This window comes from Chrysochloris asiatica, unplaced genomic scaffold (genome assembly GCF_000296735.1).
Source record: "Chrysochloris asiatica unplaced genomic scaffold, ChrAsi1.0 scaffold00058, whole genome shotgun sequence".
NCBI classification, from domain to species: Eukaryota; Metazoa; Chordata; class Mammalia; order Afrosoricida; family Chrysochloridae; genus Chrysochloris; species Chrysochloris asiatica.
In genome coordinates, this window is record NW_006408576.1 from 18,821,369 (window position 1) to 18,848,867 (window position 27,499).

The 27,499-nt window shown below is 40.3% G+C and overlaps 1 protein-coding gene across 2 annotated transcripts; it reads left to right on the forward strand.

Annotated features, from left to right (window-relative positions):
• Nucleotides 1-21,363: 21,363 nt before the first annotated feature.
• On the forward strand, nucleotides 21,364-27,389 carry LOC102834305 (ribonucleoside-diphosphate reductase subunit M2-like). 2 transcript variants are annotated; one of them, XM_006863991.1, is made up of 10 exons: nucleotides 21,364-21,459; nucleotides 21,741-21,806; nucleotides 22,631-22,774; nucleotides 22,868-22,984; nucleotides 23,560-23,693; nucleotides 25,993-26,087; nucleotides 26,191-26,324; nucleotides 26,848-26,952; nucleotides 27,041-27,154; nucleotides 27,237-27,389. In XM_006863991.1, exons 1-10 carry the CDS (start codon nucleotides 21,364-21,366, stop codon nucleotides 27,387-27,389), a joined length of 1,158 nt encoding a protein of 385 aa, XP_006864053.1. The 2 variants fall into 2 exon arrangements, with proteins under 2 accessions (XP_006864053.1, XP_006864054.1); XM_006863992.1 differs by lacking the exon at nucleotides 22,631-22,774.
• The last annotated feature ends 110 nt before the right edge of the window (nucleotides 27,390-27,499 follow it).

Below are 27,499 nucleotides of genomic sequence, written 5' to 3' on the forward strand. Positions count from 1 at the left end.
TGTATGTTCACACAAAAACCTGAACATGAATATTCATAACAACTTTATTTGTAATAGCCTCAACCTGGAAATTAACCAGATGTCTTGTAGCAGGTGAATGGTTAAACAAATCAGGATACATCTACACAACAGAATACAATAGAACAAACTATTAGCACATTCAACAACTTGGCTGACCTTCAGGACATTATGTTGACTGCAAAGAAGCCAATTTTATGGTTGTAAACATTATCATTCCATTTGTGTAACATTCTCTGAGTGAAAAAAATCATAGTGATGGGGACCATATCTGTGATTGGAGGGTGTTAGAGTGCAACTATTAAGGAAGAACATGAAGGAGTTACTTGGTTTTGATGGAACAGTTTTGTATCCTGATTTGGTGATGATGATTCAAATCTACACATGTGATAAAATTTCATAGAACCATACCCAAAAAACAAAACAAAACATACATGTAGAAAATGATGAAGTGCAAATAAGCTTCATAACTCAGCTAATAGTATACCAGTGTCAATTTCCTGATTTTGACAATGGACTATGTTTTTATAAGATAATATTCTTGAGAAACTTGGGTGAACTCTTGGTAGTATTTTTGCAACTTCATGTGTGGCTCAAACTATTTCAAAAGAAAAATTTGCTTATTCTTCTGGCAGCCTGTGATACTTTAAATATTCCTCACCAACACCATAATTCAAATACATCAATTCTTCTCCAGTTTTCCGTATTCATTGTCCTGCTTTCACATTCACATGAGGTGACTGAAAATACAATAGCTTGGGTCAGGCGCCATCTTAGTCCTCAAACTGACATCTTTGCTTTTAACACTTTCTGTAATATGTGGACACAATGCAGTATGTGGTTTGATTTCTTGACTGCTCCTTCCATGAGCATTGATTGTGGATCCAAGTAAAATGAAATATTTGACAGCATCTATCTTTTCTTCATATAGCATGATGTTGTTTATTGATCGAGTGGCGAAGATTTTTGTTTTCTTTACATTGAGTTGTAATCCATACTAAAGACTGTAGTCTTCAATCTTCATTAGTAAGTGCTTCCAGTCCCCTTTGTTTTCAGCAAGCAAATATGTGTCATCTGCATATCACAGGTTGTTAATGAGCCTTCTTCCAACCCTGATGTTTTGTTCTTCTTCACATAGTCCATCTTCTTGGATGATTTGCTCAGCATACAGATTGAACAAGTATGATGAAAGGACACAAACCGAATGCACAACTTTCCTGATTTTAAACCACACAATATCCCCTTGTTTTGTTTGAATGATTGCCTCATAGTCTATGTACAGGCTGCTCATGAGCACAATGAAGTATTCTGGAATTCCCATTGTTCACAATGTTATCCATAGTTTGTTATGATCCATACAGTTGAATGACTTTCTATTGACTTTGCATAGTCACTGGAACATAAGTAAACACTTTTCTGGTATTCTCTGCTTTCAGCTAAGATCCATCTGATGTAAACTATGGTATCTCTCATACCATATCCTCTTCCGAATCCAGCTTGAATTTCTGGCAGCTCCCTGTTGATGTAGTGTACAACCATTTTAAAATTATCTTTAGCAAATGTTTACTTGCAGGTAATATTAGTGATATTGTTACATAATTTCTGCATTCTGTAGAATCATCTTTCTTTGGAATGGGCACAAATATGGATTTATTCCAATTAATTGGCCAGGTTACTATCTTCCAATTTTATTGGCATAGAGAAATAACTGCTTCCAGCACTGTATCAATTTGTTGAAACATTTCAATTTGTATTCCATCAATTCCTAGAGCCTTGTTTTTCCCCAATGTCTTCAATGCAGCTTAGATTTTTTTCAATACCATCAGTTTATTTGTTCTTGTCTCTTAATGACCTTTTGCTTTCTTCCTGTAAGGTCATCTCACACTTTTCCTGTGTTTGGTCTTTAGTGTTTAATGCATCAAATCTACTCTTGAGATGATCTCTAAATTCAGGTGAGATATATTCAAGCTCATATTTTGGCTCTTCTGGATTTGTGGTTATGACTCATAGTGACAAGGTTTCTGAGGAGCAGCTGGTAATTTTGAACTGCCAACCTTATGGTTCAAACCAAACTTGAGGTCAAGTGCTTATCCTTCAGCGCCACACCAGGACTCCAGTTTCACAGAAGATCCCTGGTATTCTTTTGGCTGATGATATTGAACTTCTCCATTGTCTCTTCCCATAGACATAGTCACTTTGATTTCTATGTATTCCATCTAGTGAAGTCCACATGTATAGTTGCTGTTTATGTTGTTGAAAAAAAGGTATTTGCAATAGTCACTGGTCTTACAAAATTCTATGATACAATTTCCATCTTTTATATCACCAAGACCTGATTTTCCAACTACTGATCCTTCTTCTTTGTCTTCAATGTTCACAATCCAATTACTAGTAATTATCAATGCATCTTGATTGCATGTTTGATCAATTTCAGACTGAAGAAATTGGTCGAATTTTTCCATTTCATCATCATTGGCTTTTAATGGTTGGTATGTAAATTTGAATAATAGCTGTATTAACTGGCCTTCCTTGTAGGCATGCAGACAGAATTCTATCTCATGATCGGTCTTGAAATGCTCTTCTAGACAATGTGTGCTACACCATTCCTCTTCAATTTGTCATTCCTGGAATAGTAAATCATAAGCTTATCCAAGTCAAAATGGCCGATACCAGTCGATTTCAACTAACTAATGCCCAGGATATTGATCTTATGGGTTCCATTTCATTTTTGATGACTTCCAATTTTCCTAGATTCATACTTCGTACATTTTACATTTCATTTACTATTAGATATTTGCAGCTGTTTCTTCCTGTTTTGAATTGTGTCCCAACAGTAAATGAAGGTCTAAAGCTTTGTTCTGTTCACATCATTAAGGTCAACACTACTTTGAGGAGGCAGTTCTTCCCAGTTGTAGTTTAAGGGGCTCACCTTCTGGCACTGTATCTGACAATGTTCTGCTGCTATTCGTAAGATTTTCAGTGACTAAACATTTAGAAGTGTTAAGCCTCTCCTTCTTTCTAGTTTACCCTGGTCTGGAAGCTCCACTGAAACCTGTCCACCATGGGTGACCTTGCTGGTATTTAAAATACTGGTGGTGTAGCTTCTAGCATCCCAGCAACACAAAAGCATAATAATACAATAGACAGATGAATGGTGGATTTTACCCCTTTGTTGTTGTTGTTAAGTACTGTCAGTTCCAACTCAAAGTGATTCTATATAGGGTTTCCAAGGAGCAGTTGTTGGGTTTGAACCGCTGACCTTGTGGCTAGCATTCCAGTGTTCATCCTACAGTAAGCACCACACCACAACTCTGGATTTTGTTCCTAGAACTCTTCAATACTTCAAACCAAGGCTTGAATATTTTCTTCAGTTCTTTTAGCCTGAGAAATGCAGAGCATATTCTTTTCTTTTGGTTTTCTAACTCCAGGTCTTTGCACATTTCATTATAATACTTGACTTTGTCTTCCTGAGTTGCCCTTTAAAATGTTCTGTTTAGCTATTTTACTTCATCATTTCTTTCTTCCATTAGCTTTATTGTTGTTGTTATTAAGTGCCACCGAGTCTGGTTTTGACTCATTGCGACCTTGTATAGGGTTTCCGAGGAGCAGCTGGTGAGTTTAAACAACCAACCTTACAGTCAAACTCACCTTTTGGTCCAAGGCTTATCCTATGACACTAAACATTAAAGTCTCTTTTGACATCCATTTTAATCTTTTCTTTCATTCCTGTCTTTTTAGTAACCTTCTGCTTTCTTCATTTCTAATGTTCTTGGTTTCATCCCACAATGCCTTTGGTCTTCAGTTATTTGTATCTAATGTATAAAATTGGTTCTTGAGGTGGCCTTGAAATTCAGATGGGATATGCTCAAGGTCATACATATTTTGCCTCTTGTGGACTTATTTTAATTTTCTTCAACTTCAGCCTGAACTTGTGTATGAGCTATTAATGGGCTGGTTCCACAGTTGGCCCCTGACGTTCTTTTGGTTGATGGTATTGAGCTTCCATTATCCCTTCCCACAGATGTAGTCAGTTTCATTCCTGTGTGTTCCATCTGGTGAGGGCAACGTGCACAGTTGCCATTTATGTTGTTGAAAAAGGTATTTGCATTGAGTAAGTTGTTGGTCTTGCAGAATCCTACCATATGATCTCCAGCTTGGTTTCTATCATCAAGGATGTATTTTCCAACTACCAATCCTTCCTCTTTGTTTCCTACTTTTGTATCCAATCACTAGCAATTACCAGTGCATCTTAATTGCATGTTTGATCAATTTCAGACCAAAGAAGTTGGCAGAATTCTTCAGTTTCTTCATCATTGACTTTGGTGGTTCATGCATAAATTTGAAAAATATTTAATCTTCTTTGTAAATATTGTCCTAAGTAAAAACAGCATTGTACTTCAAGACAGAACTTTAAATGTTCTTTTCGTTATGAATGAAACACCATTTCTCTTGAATTTGTCATTCTTGGCATAGTAAACCATATCATTGTTAAACTAAAAATGGCAGTAGTTATCCATTTCAGCCTAGGATATTGATCTTCCATTTCATTTTTGACAACTTCAAATTTTCCTAGATTCATACTTCGTACATTACACATTCCTCATATTAGTGGATGTTGCAGCTTTTTCTTCTCATTTTGAGTCATGTTCCAGCTGCTCCTCAGAAACCCTATATGGGGTTGCTATGGGTTGGAACCAAGTCGACAGCATTTAACAACAAACACATAAAGGCCCTAAAGCTTTTCTCCATTCATGTCATTAAGTCAACTCTACTTTGAGGGACAGTTCTTCCTCAGGCATGTTTTGAGTGCTTTCCAGCCTGAGGGGCTCATGTTCCAGCACTGTTTAAGATAATGTCTCATAGCTATTATAAGGTTTTCAGTGCTTAATCTCTCAGAAGTGGACCACCTACTCCTTCTTACTGGTCTGTTCTTAATCAGGAAGACCTGCTGAAATCTGTCCACCATGGACAACCTGCTAGTATCTGAAATACTGGTGCCATAGTTTCCAACATCACAGCAACATGAAAGTCACCGCAGTATGACAAACTGACAGAAGAGTGGGATCAAAATAATGGAAACCTGTATTAAAGAAAAACATTAAAATGTAAAGTTTTTTCTTAACATATATTCCATCTAGGTCTATATACTTCTGAAGGTGGCGTTATCTATATCTCCAAAGCTCACCTGAAGAATTCTGGGCTCTTTGATTTACATTGTACCAAAATGGCAGTTTGGGCATCCTCTAGCAACTCAAATGGTGTTCCTTTTCAATGTTCTTTGAGTTTGGGGAACAAAATGAAATCTGAAGAAGCAGATAAAGGCTGTAGGGTAAATGGGGTAAGATTTGTTAATGAAATTCTCCTAGAACAACCCTTGATACCCTGGAAGAATGAGCAGGTGCATTGTTGTGATGGAAAAAAATACTCTTGGGTACAGTTTTCCTGGCCATTTTACACTAATGCAGTTTTCAAGTTCTCTTCAACTTCTTCATAATTAGCTCTCCATGATCGTCCTGTGTCCTTTGAGAAACTCTATCAAGATTACTCATTGGGAATCCAAGAAGCAGTCACCATAGCCTTCTGAGTTGACCTGTCTTGAATTAATCTTTGGCATCTTTCTGATCTTCCATAGAACACTTGATCCAAGTAAAAACTGTTGTTTTATGTGAAGCAGCATTCCAATAAACTTGCAAGGCTTCATTGTTTTGGGAGCTGTCCACTTAAGGTTTGTTAAAATTTTTATCTTAACCCTAACCTCAATATTAATTTTTTTTCCCTTGGCACAAAAAGTATCTCTCTCTTTTTTTTTAAAGGTATCCTAAGAATGCTAAAGAGCTCTGGTAGCATAGTGGTTATGAATTGGGCTGCTAGCCTCAAAGTCAGCACTTCGAAACTACCAGCTGTTCTGCAGGAGAAAGATGAGGCTTTCTGCTCCCGTAAAGATTTACAGCCCCGGAAACCCTATGCAGGGTCGCTATGAGTCGGAACCAACTCCACAGCACATAACAACAACAACAACAACAATGCTAAGAAGGAACTCTGGTAGCATAGTGGTTATGAATCCGGCTGCGAACCTTAAGGTCAGCAGTTTGAAACTACCAGTTGTTCTGCGGAAGAAAGATGAGGCTTTCTGCTCCCATAAAGATTAAAAGCCTCAGAAACCCTGTACAGGGTTGCTATCAGTTGGAATTGACTCCACGGCACATAACCACCACCACCAAGAATGCTAAGTGTATTACTGAAAGAATTTGTTGGCAGCCATCTACTGATCACAAAGACATGTTTATACCCATTTTGTTTGGAATAAACCTATGCACGCATGAACATACACATTTTGTTTAGACTAAACCTATGTATGCATGAACTTGGACTCTAGTAGTAATACTTTTTGATTTACCTTCATTTAGCTCCTGTAAAGATTTACAGCCTCAGAAACTGTTTGCAGGGTTCTATGAGTCAGAATCGACTCCATGGCACATAACCAACCAACCAATAGAAACAGAGATTCTGTTCAAGGTATACATAGCATCTGTAAAACAATAAGAAAAAAATGAATGACACAGTACTTCAATGGGAAAATTTGGGGAAAATCAAGAAAGAAATACAAATGGACATTATATAAGTGTCCTATGCCCATGTTTAATCTTACAAATAATCAAATTCAGATGAAGACAGCTATGACACATTTGTTTTTGTTTTTTTTAAAGGATGGAAAATGGAACAGAGCATAAGAAATAAGCGGGAAACGGTCCAACAATCTGAGGGGAGTTTCAAAAAAGTTTGTACAAAATGGAATTAAAAGGTAATGGAATTTAAAGTGTGATGGCACTATAGGATAAGCACTGGTCTGCGAACCTCAAGGTCAGCAGTACAAATCCCTAAGTCATTCTGCAGGAGAAAGATGAGGCTTTCTGCTCCCACAAAGATTCACAACCTCGGAAACCCTATGTAGGGTTGCTATGCATCAGAACCAACTTAACAAACAACAATAACATAAAATGGTAATAATAAAAAGATTGATGACTAGGCTACATAGAAAAGTGCTGTGGTGCAATGGGCTTTTAGTATATGACCTTTCTGACCCTGTTTTCTTTTTTGTTTTTGTGGTTAGATGCCATTAAGTAGGTTTTGACTCACAGTCACCCTAGGCTTAACTGATGAAACACTGCCCAGTCCTGTACCATCCTCATACTGTTGTTGTTGTTATGTGCCGTGGAGTCGGAACCGACTCATAGCGACCCTGTACAGGATTTCCAAGGGTGTAAATCTTTACGGGAGTAGAAAGCCTCATCTTTCTCCCGCGGAGCGGTTGGTAGTTTCGAACTGCTGACCTTGCGGTTCACAGCCCGAGTCGTAACCACTACGCTACCAGAGCACCTCATCCTCATACTAGTTGCTGTTATTTGGCTTGTTGTTGGAGTCACTGTGTCAGTTCACCAATGGGGGTTTTCCTCTCACTGACCCACTACTTTGTCTACCACAGTGTTCTCTAAGGACTAGTCTCTCCTGATAACATGTCCAAAGTACATGAGAATTCTGCCTGTACCTCTTCTAAGATTAGTTTGTTCTTCTGGCAGCCATGGTACTTTATTCTTTGCCAACATCATCATTGAAATGCATCAGTTCTTCATCTTCCTTATTCATTTTCCAGCTTTCATATGTGTATGAAATGATAGAAAATACTATGGCATGGGTCAGGCACACCTTCATCCTCAAAATGACATCTTTGCTCTTGTTAATATGTTAAAGAGATCTTTTGCAGCAGATGTGTCTAATTCAAATTCAATATATTGTTTAATTTCTTGACTGCTGCGTCCATAAGCATTGATTGTAGATCCATTTAAAATGAAATCCTTGACAACTTCAATATTTTCTTCATTATCATGATGTTGTTTATTGGTATAGTTGTGAGAAGTTTTGTTTTTTTACATTGAGTTGTAATCCATACTGAAGGCTGTATTCTTTGATCTTCATCAAAAGTGATTCAAGTCCACTTCCCTTTCAGCAAGTTTGTGTCATCTTCACATTGCAAGTTGTTATGGAGACGTTCTCCAATCCTATTGCTGAGTTCTTCTTCACATAGTTCAGTTTCTCAGATTATTTGCTCAGTATACAGATTGAATAATTATGGTGAATTGACACAACCTTAACGCACACCTTTTCTAATTTTAAGCCATTAAGTATTCCCTTATTCTGTTGGAATGACTGCCTTTTGATCTATGTACAGGTTCCACGTCAAAACAAAGTGTTCTGGAATTCCCATTCTTCGAAATGTTGTTGATGGTTTGTTATGATCCACATAGTCAAATGCCTTTACATAGTAAATAAAGTACAAGTAAACATCTTTCTCGTATTCTCTGCTTTCAACCAAGTTCCATCTGACATCAACAATGTTCCAGGTCCTCTTTCGAATCAGGCTTGAATTTCTGGGAGCTTCCTATTGATGTACTGCTGCAATTGTTTTTGAATCATATTCAGCAAAGTTTTACTTGTGTATGATATTAACAATATTGTTAGATATTTTCTGCATTTTGGGGTACTTTTCTGTAGTATGTGCACCAATATGAATCTATTCCTGTCAGTTGTCCAAATGTCTTCCAAATTTCTTGGCACAGACTAACTTAGTGAGTGCTCACAATGCTGCATCAGTTTGTTGAAATATTTTAATTGGTAATTTAGTTTACCAATTCCTGGAGCCTTGCTTTTCACTCATTCTTTCAATGCAGCTTGTACTTCTTCAATATTGATTCTTGATCATATGCTACCTCTTGAAATGACTGGATTATCTTCGACAAAATTTTACTTATGTGTGATATTAATGATATTATTCCAAATTTTCCTTATTCTGTTGGACCCACTATCCTAATCAATGTGTATAGATGAGTAAGCACTTCTAGCATTGCATCTGTTTGTCGAAACATCTCAGTTGGTATCCCATCAATTCTTAGAGCCTTGTTTTCTGCTAGTGCCTTCAGCACAGTTTGGATTTCTTCATTCAATACCATTGGTTCTTGATCATATGCTACCTTCTGAAATGCTTGTGTCAATCAATTCTTTTTGGTACAGTGATTCTGTGTATTCCTTCCATTTTCTTTAGACACTTCCTTTGTTGTTTGACATTTTGCCCATAGTATCCTTCAATATTTCAACTCAAGGCTTGAATTGATTAGATAAACTATAATAATGACAGCTAAGTCCTGGTGTGGCGCTATAGGATAAGTATAGAACTGCTAATTACAAAGTTGGTGCTTCAAGCCTACCAGTCACTCCTCAGGGTCGCTATGAGTGGGAACCAAATTGGATATTCCAAGAACACTTTAAATTGCTTGCTGTTGTTAAATTCTGTCAAATCGGTTCCAACTCATAGGGACCGTGTATAGGGTTTTGAAGCAGCTGCTGGTGTGTTTCTGCTGACTTGGCAGTTAGCAGTCCAGAGCTTATCCTACAGTGCCATGCTCAGACCCCACAAAAGAGCTTCTAGGTACTATTATTATCCTTATTGCAAAACTGGAGAAACTGCAGTCATTATCAAACAGGAAAATCAGTATTTACACCAGGCAGTCTGGGTGTCAAACTCACACCCTTAATTCTACACTTCATGTACTAACTTTGAAGGATGTCCAAAGCATCCCTTATTGAGAAAAGCAGGATCAAAGAAGTATGTACAATGATTCAAGAGAGTTTATATATTAAGATAAAAATCTGGACAGATCTTTGGAATGTGATAATATGGGAAACATTTACTCTCTTCTTTGTACACTTTTTAAGTCCCTGGGTGGCACAAATGGTTAAGCATTCAGATGCTAATTTAAAAATTGGAAGCTTGAGTCCATTTAGAGATATGTCAGAAAAAAAAACCTGGTGATATGTACAGGCATTCTGTGGTTTATAAATGTGACATATTCCTAACTGTGTCCTTAAGCCTTTCAGTGGAATTTGTAGGTGTGTCTTGGAACAGGTGCATACGGGGATTTTGAAGAATTTGTTGCCAGTAGGGGTTGATTCAATAGTTTCAAAGTGAGGACAAATTTGTTGTTGTTGTTAGGTGCCATGTGCCATAGAGTTGGCTCAGACTCAAAGCAATCTTATGTTCAATAGAAAGAAACACTGTCGGGTCCTGTGCCAAACTCACAATCTTTGTTAAGCTTGAGTCCATTACTGCTGCCAATGTGCCAATCTATTTTACTGTGGTCTCTTTTTTGCTGACTCTCCACTTTGCCAAGCATGATGTCATTCTACAGAGACTGGTTCCTCCTGATGATATATCCAACATATGAGAAACGATGTTTGGACATCCTGGCTTCTAAAAAGTATTCTGGCTCTACTTCTTCTAATACAGATTTGTTTGTTCTTCAGGAAGCCTATGGCACTTTTATTCTTTTCAATATCACAATTCAAATGCATCAATTCTTCTACAGTCTTCCTTATTCACTGTCCAACTTTCGCATGCTTATAAGGATATGGAAAGTATCATGGCTTCGGTCAGGCTAAACTTAGACCTCAAAATGACATCTTTGTTCTTGAACATTTTGAAGAGGTTTTGTGTAGCAGATTTGACTAATGCAATACATCATTTGATTTCTTGACTGCAGCTTCCAGGAGTGTTGATAGTGGACCCAAACAAAATGAAGTCTTGGACAACTTCAATCTTTTCTCCATTTATCATGATATTATTTATTGGTTCAGTGGTGAGGGTTTTTATTTTCTTTACATTGAAGTGCAATCCATATTGAAGGCTATAGTCTTTGATCTTCATCATTAAATATTTTAATTCTTCCTCACTTTCAGCAAGCAAGGTTGTATCATTAATATCGCAGGTTATTAATGAGTTTTCCTCCAATCCTGATACCATGTTCTTCTTCATATAACCCAGATTCTTTCATTGTTTTCTGAGCATACAAATTGAATAAGTATTGTGAAAGAATACACCCAGGAACACAGCTTTCCTGATTTTGAACCATTCAGTGTCCCCTTATTCTGTTTGAACAACTACCTTTTGTTCTATGTACAGGTTCCTCATGAACACAATGAAATATTCTAGGATACCCATTCTTTGCAATGTTATCCACAGTTTGTCATGATCCACACAGTAGAAAGCCTTTGCACACAGTCAGAAGTTTGTAATCTGGAAACTGCTGGTATTTCTTTTAAAAAAAATCAGTTGCTAGAAACTGTGTGAAGCACAGTCCTACTCCGATACACATGTTGTTATTATGAGTCAAAATCTACTTGATGGCAGATGGTTTTATACATGTTTATATTTAAGTTTTTTGCAATAAAATATGTAATTTTTACATTCACAAAACAATAAAGATATCTGAAGGTAATAAGAACTGGTGCGGCACTGTAGGTTCAGCTCTGGGCACAAACCACAAGGTTGGCAGTTCACACCCACCAGCTGATCCTCAGAAATCCCATACAGGATTGCTCTGAGTCAGAATGGACTCAACAGCATTTAACAACAACAACAAAGGTAAAGGACGAAAAGTTTAAAAGGATAGAAGGGAGAGAGGGAAAGCAGAGGAAATGAAGGAGGAGGGAAAGGAAAACACAGATAAAGAGGAAAATACAACCAGGAATTTATTCCTTCCATCCCCTCCCAGAGACTGAAAGTGAAGTCTCATAGGAGAAGTGACATGGTAGGTAGGGGCTGTGGAAACACCCTACGGTGTCCTTCACCATCCTTGAACTCCCTGGCTTGACCCTTCCCTAAGGAATTGATAACACCTTGGGGAATATGAAATCCATGGGCAAAAGGAAACCACTTCAAAAGAAAACCAGTAACTGGGTTACAAATACCATCAAAAGTTAGAGATGAGAATGGATAGACCAGTAATTTAAAATAAGCACAAATATGCCACAATATAATATGGTACTCTAGGATAAGCATTGTACTGCTAACCACGAGGTTGGCAGTTCAAGCCCACCAACTACTCAGTGGAAACTTTATACAGGGCCACAATGAGTTGTAACCCACTCAATGGCACTTAACAACAACAACAATAACAGTGACAAGGACTTTTAGATTCTATTAGGTATATCCACAAGAATCAAGCCACACAGTTGTACTTTTGAAATGCAAATAAAAATATTTGCAACATAGCAGAAATTAAATCTCTTGTGTCTTGTTTATTTTTGTTGAGTAGGGTCAGACTCCTGTTAACACTGTTGTTTAGTGCATGCTGTGGACACAGCTCTGACTCATAGAAACCTGGTATAGGCTTTCTAATGAGTGACTGGTGGGTTTGAACCACCAACCTTGCAGTTGGTTAGCAATCCAGTGCTTATCCTACTGTACCACACCAGGACTCCACAGTGCTACTATAACTGAAACACCACAAGTGGGTGCCTTTAAAAAACCGGAAATTTATTTTCTCATAGTTTAGAAGGCTTGAAGTCCAAATTTAGGGCACCCCTCTAGGGGAAGGTTCTTGTCACTTCAGCTTCTATTCTTTGGCACATTGGTGATCTTCACGTGGTATGACATCATCTTCCCTCATCTCTGCTTGTTTCTTAGGTCTAATTTTCTCTTTTTGTATCTCAAAGGTGATTGGCTTAAAACACATCCTACACTAATAGGACCTCTTAACATGACCAAAAAAAAATATTCCCAAGTGGGATTGTAATCATAGGCCTGTGCCTGTTGGTGTTGTTAAGTGGCTTCCAGTTGGTTTCAACTCGTAGGTGCCCTGTATAGGGTTTCCAAAGTACAGCTGGTGAGTTTGAACCACCGATCCTGTGGTTCAAACTGACACTGAGGTCCAATACTTTATCCCACAGCACCGTACGCCTAGAAGTTAGGGATTACAACATATATTTGGGGGGAAGGGGGCACAATGCAATCCATGATATCCTGTAACTGTTTTAACATGATGAAAAAAACTCTAATGTCAATTTAAGCATGTACAAGGGGCACACTACTTTTCAGAATTATTTTACTTGTTACCTGAGCAAAAGAAGACCTGATTCACAAGTATTCTGAAAATGGCCTCTGGGGCTGCTGTCCCCTGCTGCTCTCCAGCTTAAAGGTTTTGCATTTACTCTAACTGCCAGGCTGTGAAACAAGAATTGTCCAAATTCTTTTGTATAGAAAACAATGCCTTGGTTGGGATCCAAACCTTCCCTAGGAGAAATGGGAATATTGTCACATTTTGAATGATACTATTATGAACCTCCAAGTGCTTCTTTTCCAGAGTTCCTGCTTGACCATTTCTTGCCCACTGTTGGGTGAGGTACATAGAAACTAATTAGAAAGTTTTTACTTAAATGGACTAGAATAAAACTGGAAGCTTCTACCTAGATTTGTATATGTGAATCTGCTGTGTTGATTGTTCAGATCTGTGTCTGAGTACCATTATAATTAAACAAAATTTTAATTTGCTAAGCGTAGTGGTTACGAATTGGGCTGCGAGCCACAAGGTCAGCAGTTCGAAACTACCAGCTGTTCCACGGGAGAAAGATGAGGCTTTCTGCTCCCGTAAAGATTTACAGCCTCGGAAACCTTGTACAGGGTTGCTATGAGTCGGAACCGACTCCATGACACATAACTACAACAACAACATTAATGTTAAAGCAATGTTTTAGAGGATTAACGTTTAATCCAAGAAGAGAGAACTCTTCCCAGCAAATGCTAGTACCCTTAGAACAGTGACTAGGTGAATTTCCAAGAGACCCCCTGCTCATTAAATAGTAGAAAGTTTCAGCTCTGGAATTTATCTCCGGGCTCTTTGGACCAACACTGTGCTTGAATACTATTTTACCCAATACATTTCATTGGAAAGCTAACGGTGTGTGGCAAGGACAATAGATGTGAGTTTTCTGGAATTACTTTCTAGGTGCAATTGGGGCCCTTACTCAAGGTTCTTAACTAATATGCTATGAAGTCACTCTTTTCTCATTCATTGATTCTACCAAAATATGCTCCCCCCGGTGCTGCCATCTTTCTCCCCTGGAAACCTAGGAGGGCCGCATTCAAACAGATTTGAAAATGTCATGGCCCTCTAATGAAGCACCTGGAAACACATTAGAAGCTCACAGCATGGAGAAAATAAGGCTGTGCTGGTCTCTGCTTCTGCATGTTACTAGTTCTTAGGTTTCAGAGTTGGGTGTGTGAGTCAATTTTCAGTTTATGGCCATCCCTTGTGACAGGAGTGAACTGCCCCATAGGGTTTCCTAGGCTGTAATCTTTATGGGAGATCATGAGGTCTTTCTCCCAAAGGTCCGGGAAAAACAGATGGCAAATCAGCCTCATAAAATAAGACATCCGATTAATCTCACACACCAACCCAACTGAAGCTTCAACCTAAGTGGTAATTAGGCCAAGTGGTATTGTGGGTTTTGTTGAGACGCTTGGTTCTGGCCTTCTCTTCCAAATTAAATATGCCATGGAAGAAGCCGTGGTGGCACAGTGGGCTAAGCATTGGTCTGTGGTTGAACCCACCAGCTGCTCCATGGAGAAATATGAGACAGTCAGCGTCTATAAAATTAGTCTTGGAAACCCTATGGTGCAGAACTACTCTGTCTTACACAGTCCCTGAGTCGGAATGGACTCCTGGTGTGGCGCGGCGGGTTAATGCGCTGTCCTGCAAGGTCGGTTTGAACCACAAGGTCGGCGTTTCGAGTTCACCAGCTGCTCCTCAGAAACCCTATACAGGGTGGTTTTGAGTCAGAACTGACTCCACAGCACGTCAGCATTGACTCAACTCAAGAGCAGTAGGTTTATTTAGTTTGGTTCACTTCCAAAGGGAGTCCCTAGGTGGTGCAAATTTGAGTCCACCCAAAGGCACCTTAAAAGAAAGAGCTGGTGATCTACTTCTGAAAGCCCAGTCACTGACACTATGTATACAGTATGCATACAGTTCTACTCTGACACACATGGGGCTGCCATGACTCTGATTGACTATAAGGCAAGTGTTGGTTTTTTGTGCCCTCCCCTCCCCACTTCCCCGCCATTTCTATAGGTGAAAACTTGACTGCAGTTTGTGCTCACTAGGTAATGAGTTTGGTTTTTTTGGTTTGGGCTGTTTTTGGGCTCATCTGTATTAATGAATACAGAGTCCTGGTGTGGCGCTGTGGGCTTATACGTCAGACTGCAAAGTCGTTTGAACTGTCGGTGGTTCAAGCTCACGAGCTGCACCTTGGAAACCCTATACAGGGTCGCTCTGGGTCGGAATCAACTCGACAAAACTTAATAACAACAACATTGATGAATATACTATCTGTGATAAATTTAAAAAAACAAAAAACAAAAAATGGGAGCTAGGGACAAAGGATCTAAAATTATAATGATCTGGGGTTGTGGTTCAATGGGAACCTCAAATGAACTTTATAGGTTCTGTATTTCAATAAACTAAGAGGGGGCTTTCTCAATTAGCCTAGCTAGAAGATTGGAAAGAACTGACTTTCCATACTAGTGCTTTGACTATGTTGTTGCATGCCCTTGAGTTGATTTCAACTCTTAGTGACTACCATGTTGCCAAGCAGAACTAGCCCTACAGGGTTTCCTAGGCTGCAATCTGTTTGTTTGTGTTTTTAAGATTTTTATTTTGTGTTTTGACTTTAGTAGTTTTAATATGATATGCCTAAAAGTGGTTCTCTTATGTATCTTTCTGGTTTTTTTTTTTTTTTTTTTTAAATCTGGGTTATTTTGGGGGGGTGGGATGGAGGATGAGGGGATGTACACAAAAATACTCAGGAATGTATAATAATTTAAACAACCAAAGGGCATATTCCGCAGGCCTTATGCTGCAATCTTTATGGGAGCAGATTGCTAGGTCTTTTTTCCAGTAGAGCAGCTGATGAGTTTCAGCTTGCCTACCTGTTGGCTAAGGAGCTCTGGTAGCGTAGTGGTTATGAATTAGGCTGCGAACTGCAAGGTTAGCAGTTCAGAACTACTAGCTCTTCCGCGGGAGAAAGATGAGGCTTTCTGCTCCCGTAAAAATTTACAGCCTCAGAAACTCTGTGCAGGGTCACTGTGAGTCAGAACCGACTCCAATGCACAGTCACCACCACCTATTGGCTAACTCCTCTATTTAATCACAATAACCCTGTGAGGTAGAAATAATTATGTCCATTTTATCAATAAAGAAATAGGCTCAGAAATATCAAGTAAGTTATTCAAGGTCAACTAATAAATAGTGAAATTAGAATTCAAACTTGACTCTAGTGTTTGAACTTTTATTCCACTACAGCTAGCTAACCTATTCTTAAAAGCGACTAACTGCCTGGTTAATCATCACCTCTTGTAAGACTGATTTACATGCTTTTGACTTCTCCCCCTCCTTAAGTTATTATTTAGCTAAAGTGTATGTGGTGAGAAGGTTCTCTTGAGGGTGTCTCTCCCTTTCCTTCCTCTGCTCTGCATCCCACACATTAACTGTAGTATTTGCATCAGCCAGTTTCAAAAGAACATTCAAGCTACTGGCTTCTCCACCCAGGAAACACACACAATGACAGCCTGAATACATCAGACAGTATTCCGTATCTGTCATTTCAGAATAACATTCAAGCTACTGGCTTCTCCACCCAGGAAACACACACAATGACAGCCTGAATACATCAGACAGTATTCCGTATCTGTCATTTCAGAATAACATTCAAGCTACTGGCTTTCCCACCCAGGAAATGCACACACTGGTAGTCTAGACCTTTTACCATAGCCCTGGTGATGCAGTGGTTAAGCATTTGGTTGCTAACCGAAAGGTTGACAGTTTAACCCCACCCGTAGTTCCATGGGAGAAAGATGAGGCAGTCTGCTTTCATAAAGGTTGTAGTTGTTAAGTGTTCTCAAGTCGATTCTGACTCACAGTGACCCTATGTAGGGTTTCCGAGGAGTGGCTGGTGGGTTTGTACTGCTGACCTTGCTTGACCACTGTCCTATAATGTCTCTGAGTTGGAACTGACTTGAGAGCAACTGGTTTTTATCTGAGACCACCTGAGGAAGAAAGGCTATTAAAGAAAAAAATCATTCAATGGTAAGTCATCTTGAAGCTGAACTTCGCTGTTAGGAAATAAACTGGTCTTACATTTTATTTGTCTTTCTCAAATCAATTCATGGAAACCCTCTCCTTCAGATACAGACTGGGATGGCCAGAAACTGCAGTCTTCAAGGAAGGTGGCTTAGCCTCCTGGGGTCTGAATATTGCCCAGAGGAGGATCATCTAGTGCTTCCCAAGTGATCCCTGGGAGGAGGGAGGTGAAGATGGGGTAAATTGAGGGGAGGGAGCTGTTTTCATGGGGGAAGATTTGTGAACCAGGAGGTCTCATGGCAGGTTTTCTGGACACTGACACACATGGGATCACCAGGTAGGACTGGAAGGCAGATGAAGGCTGGCCTAACCCCATGCACAGCTAACAAGTCTTACTTGGGATGTAGTATTCCATCTTCCTGCTCCCTGTGAATGCATTTTTAAAATAGAGGAATCAGAGCATCCTGAAGGTCCCCCAAACAGCATGTAAAGCTCAGAAAGGGGAATGACGGACTTTGCAGATGCAAAATGTAGCTGATGGTTTTGAGGAGGATTGGTCTTGCTTCCTAGTTACATATGAGTACGTGGTGGTGGTGTTATTGCTGTGAGGTGCCATTAGTCAGCTCCAAGTCATAGCAACCCTATGTACAAACACTGCCCAGTCATGTGTCATCCTCACAATGGTTGTTATGCTTGAGACCATTGTTGCAGCTACTATGTCAATCCATCTGATTGGGATGGATGATACAAGTACATAGTGGTTGAGAAACAACAGAGCTCCGTGGAGGAAAGAGGCAGATAGTTTCAGAAAGAACACAAATACATTCAGCTAGGGCTCCATTTCCAGGAAAAGGGTGGTTGCTGGGCTCCAGTTTTTGAAAAGACAGTTTGCCACCAGTGCATTTCCACACAGCAGCTATGAAACACAGACCCATAGCATCTTGGCTGCTTAAATAAACCACAGGGAGTCTGCAGTGATGTGGGGAAAGAAGGGTAGACATTGGGTTAAGGAGAGAAGGGTTGTTGTTGTTGTTAAGTACTGTCGAGTTGATTTCGACCCATAGCAACCCTGTGTAGGGTTTCCAAGGAGCAGCTGGTGAGCCTGAACTGCCAATCTTGCAGTTCAAACGACTTTGCAGTTTGACGTATTAACCCACAGCACCAGGACTCCAGTTCTGACCCATAGTGACGCTGTATAGGGTTTCTGAGGAGCAGCTGGTGAGCTTGTGGTTCAAACCGACTTTGCGGTCCAGCTCATTAACCCACAGCAGCACACTAAGATGTGAGGCAAGGCAATATATAGAAATGTTCCAGAGTTGGGAAACTGTAAGAGAGGAGGATGGTGTGTGTTCAACATTTTCATAATAAAAAGTAGAGGGAGAATTAGAAGTCTATGAGTTTATGTTAATGGTGGGAACAATTTGGAAAAGGATGAGAATGGTTGCATAATTTGAAGAATGTAGTCAATGTCGCTGAACTGTACGTGTAGAAATTGCTGAATTGGTTTGTTCTGCTGTGTGTATTGTCAACAAAAACCTTGAGGAAGAAAAGTCTTAACTGTGACTTTTGGCAGTCTCTTTGTCTCTCAGGCCCTAGTTTCCTCATCTACAAAGTAAGGCTATGCATATTTACCTCACAGTTGTCTGGATTAAAAACAAAGCTCCTGATCTAGGAATCCTATAGCTGTGGGGTGCTATTATCATTTTAATAATCCCAGCAGGGTGTCTGGAAGAAAGTGATGAGTGGCGTTGAGAAAATCACTTGAACTCCCGGGCTTGAAAGAACTTCTCAACCTGTACAATTATGGTCACGGTTGTCACGGTTTCAGCAACTACAATCCACCTAATACCGCAAAGCGGAAGAAGCAAACTATCCTAAGCCGCCCGGTTGGCTGAAGGGAGCGCGGGCTACGGAAATGGGGCGGGGACCTGGGTTGTCCAATGCATTGAATGAAGTGGAACCAAACAGGTTAAGTTAAGGGACGTTTCTCGTAGGGACCAATCGTGGAATAAACTTTAAAAATCGGCGGCCGGAAAAACCCGGAAACGTGGAAACCCGGCAGATCCCAGAGCTTGGGAGCAGCCCTACCCCATAGCGTGTGGCAGGAGGAATTCGTAGGACCGCCAGGAATCCGTAGTGTCACCTTTTAGGGTGATTGTACCACAGGCGCCTGGTCGGATCCCTTTCCTCACTAGTCCCCAGGGCAAAAGAGGGGGCATTAGGAGCCAGAGGTACCGATTTGTCCCAGTGGACTCTTAGAGGCGGGACTGCCTGGCCGAGCCACGTAGCCTTTTGCGCCTGCTTCCTCTTTTGTACACTGGGTGCGAGAGTTACCCGCCTGGGGGTGGGGTGGTGGGGGTAGGGATGGGGAAAGGCTGTATGTCGAAACCTTCCGGTAGCTGGAAGGCGGTAAAAGATGAGGATGACTTAACCCTTAGTCTTTCCACATTTTTTTACAATTGATACGTGACAATTTGGTAGTCTGGAGTCCTGGTGTGGCGCCATAGGATAAGCACTGGACTACAGGGTCGGTGGTTCAGACTCACCAGCCACTCCTAGGAGCACCTATCCAGGGTTGCTGTAAGTCAGGACTCAATGGCACTTTATAGAAACAGCAATTTGGTAGTCAGGAAAATAAATAAATAAATAATGAAGTAATACTTTCTGAAGACCTTACAAAATTATAGTCAGTATAAAAGGAGCTAAAAAAAAACCCAAAGTAGCATTTTGGATCTAAATTACAGAAAACTTGAATGTGGATTGAGTATTAGATGACACCAATGAATCATTAATTCTTAGATGTCATAATGACAGTCATAAAATTACCCATAAAAATAACTTTTTAGAAATACATGCTGATGTAAGGGTGAAATGGACAATGGGAGTTGCTTTAAAACAAAGATACTCAAAATTTAGTTGTTTTTGTAAGACATATGATTATCACTGATCTTTTTCTGTAACATGAGACTACTTTGAACGAAAGTATGTAGTACTTAGAAAAATGGAAGACATAGTTCTAAGTGGGAAGGGTATCTTTCCAAACCCAAAGTTTGTAAAGTATATATCTAGAAAAGGCTGAATAAAAAGTCAAGTGTCTCTTAGGGTCAGCTCTATGGGCAACCATCTCTAGCAAATCAAAATAAAAAGAAAACTGTTGATAAATTTATGTCTCCACCTTCATCCTAATGGAGTTACCCCCTCTTCAATAAATGAGTTACTGGTTGTTCGATCATTCTCTCAACATTCTCAGGATTTTTGCTCAGTTTGCAATATTTTCACTGGTCAATTATTTTGTGTTAGAAATTAAAATTCATGAACTGATACAGATTTCTAAATACCTCAGATTGGAAATTACATCTTAAAACTGGTAACACGGTAACACACTCTGAGAGCAGGCATGCTTTCAGTTGAAAACTTCACTAAAATCCTTCTCTCCCTATCATTTAAATGGAAGGTTTACTTAGTACTGGGTATTTTACATTCGGAAACCCTGTACAGGGTCGCTATGGGTCAGAACTGACTCGATGGCACTTAACAACAACAACAACAACAACATTTTACATGAATTATCTCATTTAACTCTGCGATTATCGTATTCTATAACCATAATTTACAAAGGGTAACATGTTCCACTTACCAATGAAGGCATCTAATTTTTAAGAAAGTCTACATGTCACATCAAATGGAGCTGAGGGACTCAGCAGCCAGTGGGCCTAATCATTCGTCTACACTTGTCTTCGCCGGCCACCCCACAGGCTTGTTCAATCTTAAGGAACACTCTCTGTCCTTGGACCCCCGCCCCAATCACACGGATCTATAGGGTCACAACAATATTTCTCCTTCTCAGCCAGGGGCGTTTTACAGGCACCAACCTCCTTGCAAAATCTTTTGGGTCAAATCGCAAAACAAGTTCAATGAGACGTTTTTCCGAGAGGTGGCGCTGCGGAATGGCGACTCTTCTCGCGCTCCGCGGAGCCCCAATCATCACCGCCTCTCCGACAATCCCAAACGGTTTTCGGATTAAGTGCCAGCGCGCGATATTGTAACTGAGACTAGCAGAGGCACTGTTTATTTTTTTTCCCAGTAGTATCCTCAAGGACCGATTTAACCAGCGGTTTCAGCGGATCCCGGAGAGAAAGCCTAGAGCGAGAACCTCAGGAGTCCCTGGGGTCCCGCGCAAGCGCTTCCGCTCAGCGCTTGAATTTCCCGCGATAAGCGTTGTCAGGATTCCTAAAGGGAACATCTGATTGGAAGGCAGCATTCTGATTGGCTTGCTCGCTACTTACCAGGGTATTTAAATGCCGCCGGAGGCGCGCGAACTCGCCGGTTTTCTGCGATCTGTTCTTTCGTTTGCGCCGATTCCCACGCTGCCACCACCATGCTTTCAGTCCGCGTCCCGCTCGGCACCATTGACCACCAGCAGCTTCAGCTTTCTCCCATGAAAGGGCTTAGCCTGGCAGACAAGGAGAATACGGTGAGCCTACCTGTGTAGGGAGCCCTGGCGATGAAAGCCCAGCAGTTTGAACCTACCAGCCTCCCTGAGGGAGAAAGATGTGGCAGTCGGCTTCCATAAAGGTTACAGCCTTGGAAACCCTGTGGGGCAGTTCTACTCTGTTCTAAAGGGTCGCTATGACCTGACTCTACGGCAATGGGTTTGATGGGTGCTTTTTAGGAGCGGGTGGTTGCCTGCCTGTAAAGACGGGTGGTGGGCAGGGAGGAGACCCCCACTCAGCTCAGCGCGTGTTTTCCCTGCAGCCTCCATCCCTCAGCAGTACTCGTGTTCTGGCGAGCAAGGCCGCGAGGAAGATCTTCCAGGAGTCGGTAAGTAGCCGGCCTTAGGGGAGGGCTGAGGGGTCAAAAGTACTGAGGCCGCTTGCGCAGAGAAACCCTGAGGTAGGGGGCAGCCTTGAGGTGACTGATCTTGGCGCCAAAGCCTCTCTCATTGTGTCTTCAGTGTTTTCCCGCTTGCCCTACTACTCCACCTCTTCTTCTCCCCACCCCTGCCCCCTTTCCCGCCAAAGTGCCCCTCCCTGTAATTGCCTATTCTGTACCTGTATATGTATAATTAAGGAGCTCTGGTAGCCTAGTGGTTACGAATCGGGCTGCGAACCTTAAGTTCAGCAGTTCGAAACCAACAGCTGTTCCGTGGGAGAAAGATGAGGTTTTCTGCTTCGGTAAAGATTTACAGCCTCAGAAACCCTGTGCAGGGTTGCTATGGGTCGGAACCGGCCCCACGGCACATCACCACCCTATGTATGTTGTTAAGTGCCATTGAGTCGGTTCTGACCCATAGTGACCCTGTTTCCAAAAAACAGCTGGTGAGCTTGAACTGCCGACCTTGCAGTTCAAGCGGCTTTGCAGTCTGGCGCATTAACCTACAGCTCCAAGTATACTTCCTACATATTTTTATATGTGCTCATTTTACATGGTACAAAATGCACACATGACATTATGAACTATTTACATGTTATTTAGCAACATACTTCACATACTACTTTATTTTACTTAATAAATAACATGTATTTAGTGCCCTTGCAGTTGAACTCTGTGAAATTGCCAATAATTTCGTGTCTCACCCATAAAAATGGTGGTTTCATATGGTTCAGTGTAAATTTAGCCAACATTGATGTTGCTTTCTCCTATAGGACACAAACGTTCCTGCCTCCACCGTAGAGGATGAACCATTGCTGAGAGAAAATCCTCGGCGCTTTGTCGTCTTTCCTATTGAATACCATGATATTTGGCAGATGTACAAGAAAGCTGAGGCTTCCTTTTGGACCGCGGAGGAGGTAATTTAGGAAGAGTTGTATGAAGGTGTTTAGGTGTCCTGTATGTTTGAATCGCTTCCCTTTATGCTAATATTATGAACTTTTCAACTTTAGGTGGATCTTTCTAAGGACATTCAGCACTGGGAAGCCCTGAAGCCTGAGGAGAGATACTTCATATCACATGTACTGGCGTTCTTTGCAGCAAGTGATGGCATAGTGAATGAAAACTTGGTGAGTTTCCAGAAAAAGTCTTTTTCTTTTTTTTATTAGTTCACTTAAAGATATAATATAGAAATAACTGGTTTTCTTCAAGTTATCATTTTTTTAAACCGAATGTGTGTGTGAGAAACTTCCTTTTTGTTACCTGGCATTTCCCATTTAATAAAGTGTTTTGCAGTTGTTTTTTCGTTATGCTATTTTATAGAGAGGCTCAAAAACAGTTAATTTGTAGTAATGAGTGTTAGTCCTTGTTGCTGTCACATTTGCTCTCTCCTTTTTGTGGCTTTAATGTTCTAGTAATGTGGATGCATATATTCTCTATTGTAAATAACTGGATTCTTATAATGAATTCTCAACTCCAAACTCAACTGCCATCAAGTCGGTTCTGACTCATAGTGACTTCGTATAGGGTATCTCAAGGAATGGCTGGTGGGGTTGAACTGCTGACCTTGTGGTTAGCAGTTCATTGTTTATCCTGCAGTGCCACACCAGGACTCCTAATAATCTTATAAAGCAAGTGTGATGTGACCATATCTGTCCATTGAGTACCTGGCTGCTCAGGATTAATTTTGATATTTCACCACTAGGTGGAGCGATTTAGCCAAGAAGTTCAAATTACAGAAGCCCGCTGTTTCTATGGCTTCCAAATTGCCATGGAAAACATACATTCTGAAATGTATAGTCTCCTTATTGACACTTACATTAAAGATTCTAAGGAAAGGTGAGTATTTGTTGTTGTTAATTGCTGTTAGTCAATTGTGACACATAGCTATCCTATATAGTGTTTGCAAAGAGCAGCTGTTGGGTTTGAACCACCAACCTTGCTGTTAGCGATCCACTCTATCCTACAGCACTACACCAGAACTCTTAAGATGTTTGGTGATAGTGTGCCATGGAGTTGGTTCTGACTCATAATGACCCTGCATAAGGTTTCCGAGGCTATAAATCTTAACAGGAGAAGAAAGCCTCAACTTTCTCCCAAGGAACTACTGGTAGTTTCTAACTGTTGACTGTAAGATTAGCAGCCTGACTGGTAACCACTACACTACCAGAGCTCTTTCCTATGATGTTTAAGAGTTGGTAATTGTTACATATAAACCCCCTCCCCCACCCCCCCAAAAAAAAAGAAAACAAACAAACCCTATTTCTACTGATGATAACCCTATGTGTTACAATGTCAAATGATTTCATGGAGTTTTCTTGGCTGTAATCTATGGCAGTACGTCTCCAGGTCTTTCTCCTGTAGCATCACTGGGATGGGTTTAACCTGTCTGCCTTCAGCTTAGCAGTCAATAGCAAATCACTTAGATGACCCAGAAACCATTCTGCATTCAGATAGTATAAGAAAATAAATTACTAGGCAGACCGAAAAATAGATTTAAATGCACTCTATTAGCCAGCCACTTAAAAATTATTAGATGTTCCAGTTTTAGAATTAGAAGTATACTGTAGGATGTCCAATCCCATGCCTTATTTTTTGGGAAAATAAATCCTTCAAGGTTGCATGTGAAGTAAAACCTAGGTCTGATCATCTTTATTCATATAGCAGATGTATTGAGAACTTACAGTGTGAGGCTGGAGCCGGGCAGAGTAGGGGAGGATACAAAATAGAACATAACCTGTGTCATCAGGAAGTTTGCAATATATTTTTTTTAAAACTCACTGCCATAGAGTTGATTCCCACTCCACAACCCTATATGGGGCTTTGTAGACTGTAATCTTTCTTTATGGAAGCAAGCAATCTCTCTCCCATGGAACAGCTGATGGGTTTGAAGCACTGAATTGAGGTTAGCAGTCCAATACTTATCAGGACTCCTTTTGCAATATAGTACAAGGGGTAAACAAAACACTTGAAGGTGTGTGTGGTGTGCCGTGGAGTTGATTTCAACTCTTAGCGACCCTGCATAGGGTTTCCAAGGCTGTAAATCTTTATAGAATTAGAAAGCCTCATCGTTCTCCCACAGAACAGCTGGTAGTTTCGAACAGCTGGCATTGAGGTTAGCAGCCTGACTCATAACCAATACCAGAGCTCCTTATCTAAGTATGCTGAATACATACTACACAACAGCAGTAGTGAACCGTGAGATTAATGTAAGCCAGCCAGTTGTTTAGTGCCGTCAGTTCTATTCTGATCCATAGTCATCCTACGAACAGCAGAACAAAACACTGCCTTGCCTCTATCCTGCTGGAGCCCATTGTTGGAACCAATGTCAATTCATCTTGAAGGTCTTTCTCTTTCCTCTGACCCTCTGCTGAGCATAATGTTCTCGAAGGACTGGTCCTTGTTAACATGTGGGATAGAGTCACTGTCCTTGCTTCTAAGAAGTTTGGTTTAAAATCTTAGACTTTATTTTGGGGATAGCAGAGAAAATAAGGTAGGCTAGGACCAATTTTAGATTTGGGTGAGTCATTCTAGAGGAGGAAATTAGAAATGTGCTGTTATATGGTCTAAATAACAAAAGATTTGCTTTACAATAAAATCAGGAGCCTTGTTTGAATTGCAAGTTGTGATTCTGTGGGAAATTTGTAGACTACTTAGAAGAATGTGAATAGTAATGAATGGTACCTGAAAGATGGACAGGGAACTCTTTGAGGAGAAAGGGTTTTGAATACTTTTTGCATTCAGAAATGGAAGAAGGATGAGATTGGAATGAAGGTATGATTATGAGTAAAGAACCTGAAGGGTGTAGGATCAGGCAAGCCTGATACAAGCAAAGTAAAGGTGGGCACACATTTCTGAAATAGATGAAGACCTGAGATGGATAGATGGTATTTTATGATTTTGACTTCAGAAAACAAGGTCATGTAGGAAGGAACAGGCTGGGAAATCTAGCCTCCATATAATGGGCCCTGCAGTGAGTGAAGGAAGGGTAGGTAAGGAAGACCAGTTAAGAGCAAATTCTTCCTTTGGGAAAAGAATTGGCAAACATTTGAATTTGACCTCGGATCTGTTGCTCTTGTCTAGAAGTTTATAATTGAGGTTTTTTTCTATAATTGCTGATGCTATACATACTTTGTAGGGAATTTCTCTTTAATGCCATTGAAACGATGCCTTGTGTAAAGAAGAAGGCAGATTGGGCCTTGCGCTGGATTGGGGACAAAGAAGCTACCTATGGTAAGGAGACCTTTGGCTCTACTTAAAACTTCCTTTTATAAGTATTGTTATGGCTTGTTGGCCCTCCCTAGAACAGGAATACTCACTTGAAATATTTTATTAGGGGAGCGTGTTGTAGCCTTTGCAGCAGTGGAAGGAATCTTCTTTTCTGGTTCTTTTGCATCAATATTCTGGCTCAAGAAGCGAGGACTAATGCCTGGTCTGACATTTTCTAATGAACTTATTAGCAGAGATGAGGTGAGTGTAATTTTTGATTATTGATTTTTGTCTGTTATTCTTTGTGGTCCTACTACATCTAAATTGTTAAGTGCTTTCAAGTTAGTTCTGACTCATAAGTTACCCTGTATAGGGTTTCCAAGGAGCAGTTGGTGGATTTGAACTTGTAGTTCAAAGTAACCTTGTGGCCGAGTATTTATCCTACAGCGCCACACCAGGCAGGACTACTTTGGACAGTGGACTTCTCCCTAGGATTTCTGAGATTAATTCTTTATGGGAGCAGATAGTTTCATCTTTCTCCCATGGAGCAGCTGATGGGTTTGAACTACTGACCTTTTGGTTAGCCCAACACACAACCCAATATACCACCCAGGGCTCCTTAAGCAGATTAGAGATGTAATTAATGTTTCTTTGACAATTTAAATGCTCTTCATACAACCAAGTAAGCTGTGTAAGGAGCGTATACAAAGGATAAAGCAATTTCTTATTGCAAGTTAATGGCAGTTCTTTGGCTTGATCATGATCTGAAACTTTTTTCTTCTAGGGTTTGCACTGTGACTTTGCCTGTCTAATGTTCAAACACCTGCTACACAAACCTTCAGAGCAGAGAGTAAAAGAAATAATTATTAATGCTGTTAGGATAGAACAGGTGGGTAATGTGTTTAGGTCCTCCTCATGCTTATTAGAAGACAAATGTACACTTCACTTCTATTCAGTAGCTTTATTTTTGTCCATAGGAGTTCCTTACTGAGGCCTTGCCTGTGAAGCTTATCGGAATGAATTGCAATTTAATGAAGCAGTACATTGAATTTGTGGCAGACAGACTAATGCTGGAACTGGGTTTTAATAAGGTAAAGTATTCTTTATGGCCCCTGTAGTTCTTTTGAAACTACTTGATGTCCTGTATTTATATTTTGATGTGAACATTTTTAGGTTTTCAAAGTAGAAAATCCATTTGACTTCATGGAGAATATTTCACTGGAAGGGAAGACTAACTTCTTTGAGAAGAGAGTAGGCGAATATCAGAGGATGGGAGTGATGTCAAGTCCTACAGAGAATTCTTTTACCTTGGATGCTGACTTCTAAATGAACTCTGAAGATGTGCTCTTATTTTGCTGATTTTTTTTTTTTTCTATTTTTGTCTTCTCATCCCACCCCTCAACCAACCCCCCACCCCAAAATCAGCAACTTTAAAA

Excerpts from the sequence above, each read along its gene's own strand:
- LOC102834305 (XM_006863991.1), top strand. The coding sequence starts at position 21,364 with ATGCTTTCAGTCCGCGTCCCGCTCGGCACCATTGACCACCAGCAGCTT. Across the intron at positions 26,325-26,847 it reads AACTTATTAGCAGAGATGAG|GGTTTGCACTGTGACTTTGC; the intron begins GTGAGTGTAATT and ends TTTTTCTTCTAG. Across the intron at positions 27,155-27,236 it reads TGGAACTGGGTTTTAATAAG|GTTTTCAAAGTAGAAAATCC; the intron begins GTAAAGTATTCT and ends GAACATTTTTAG.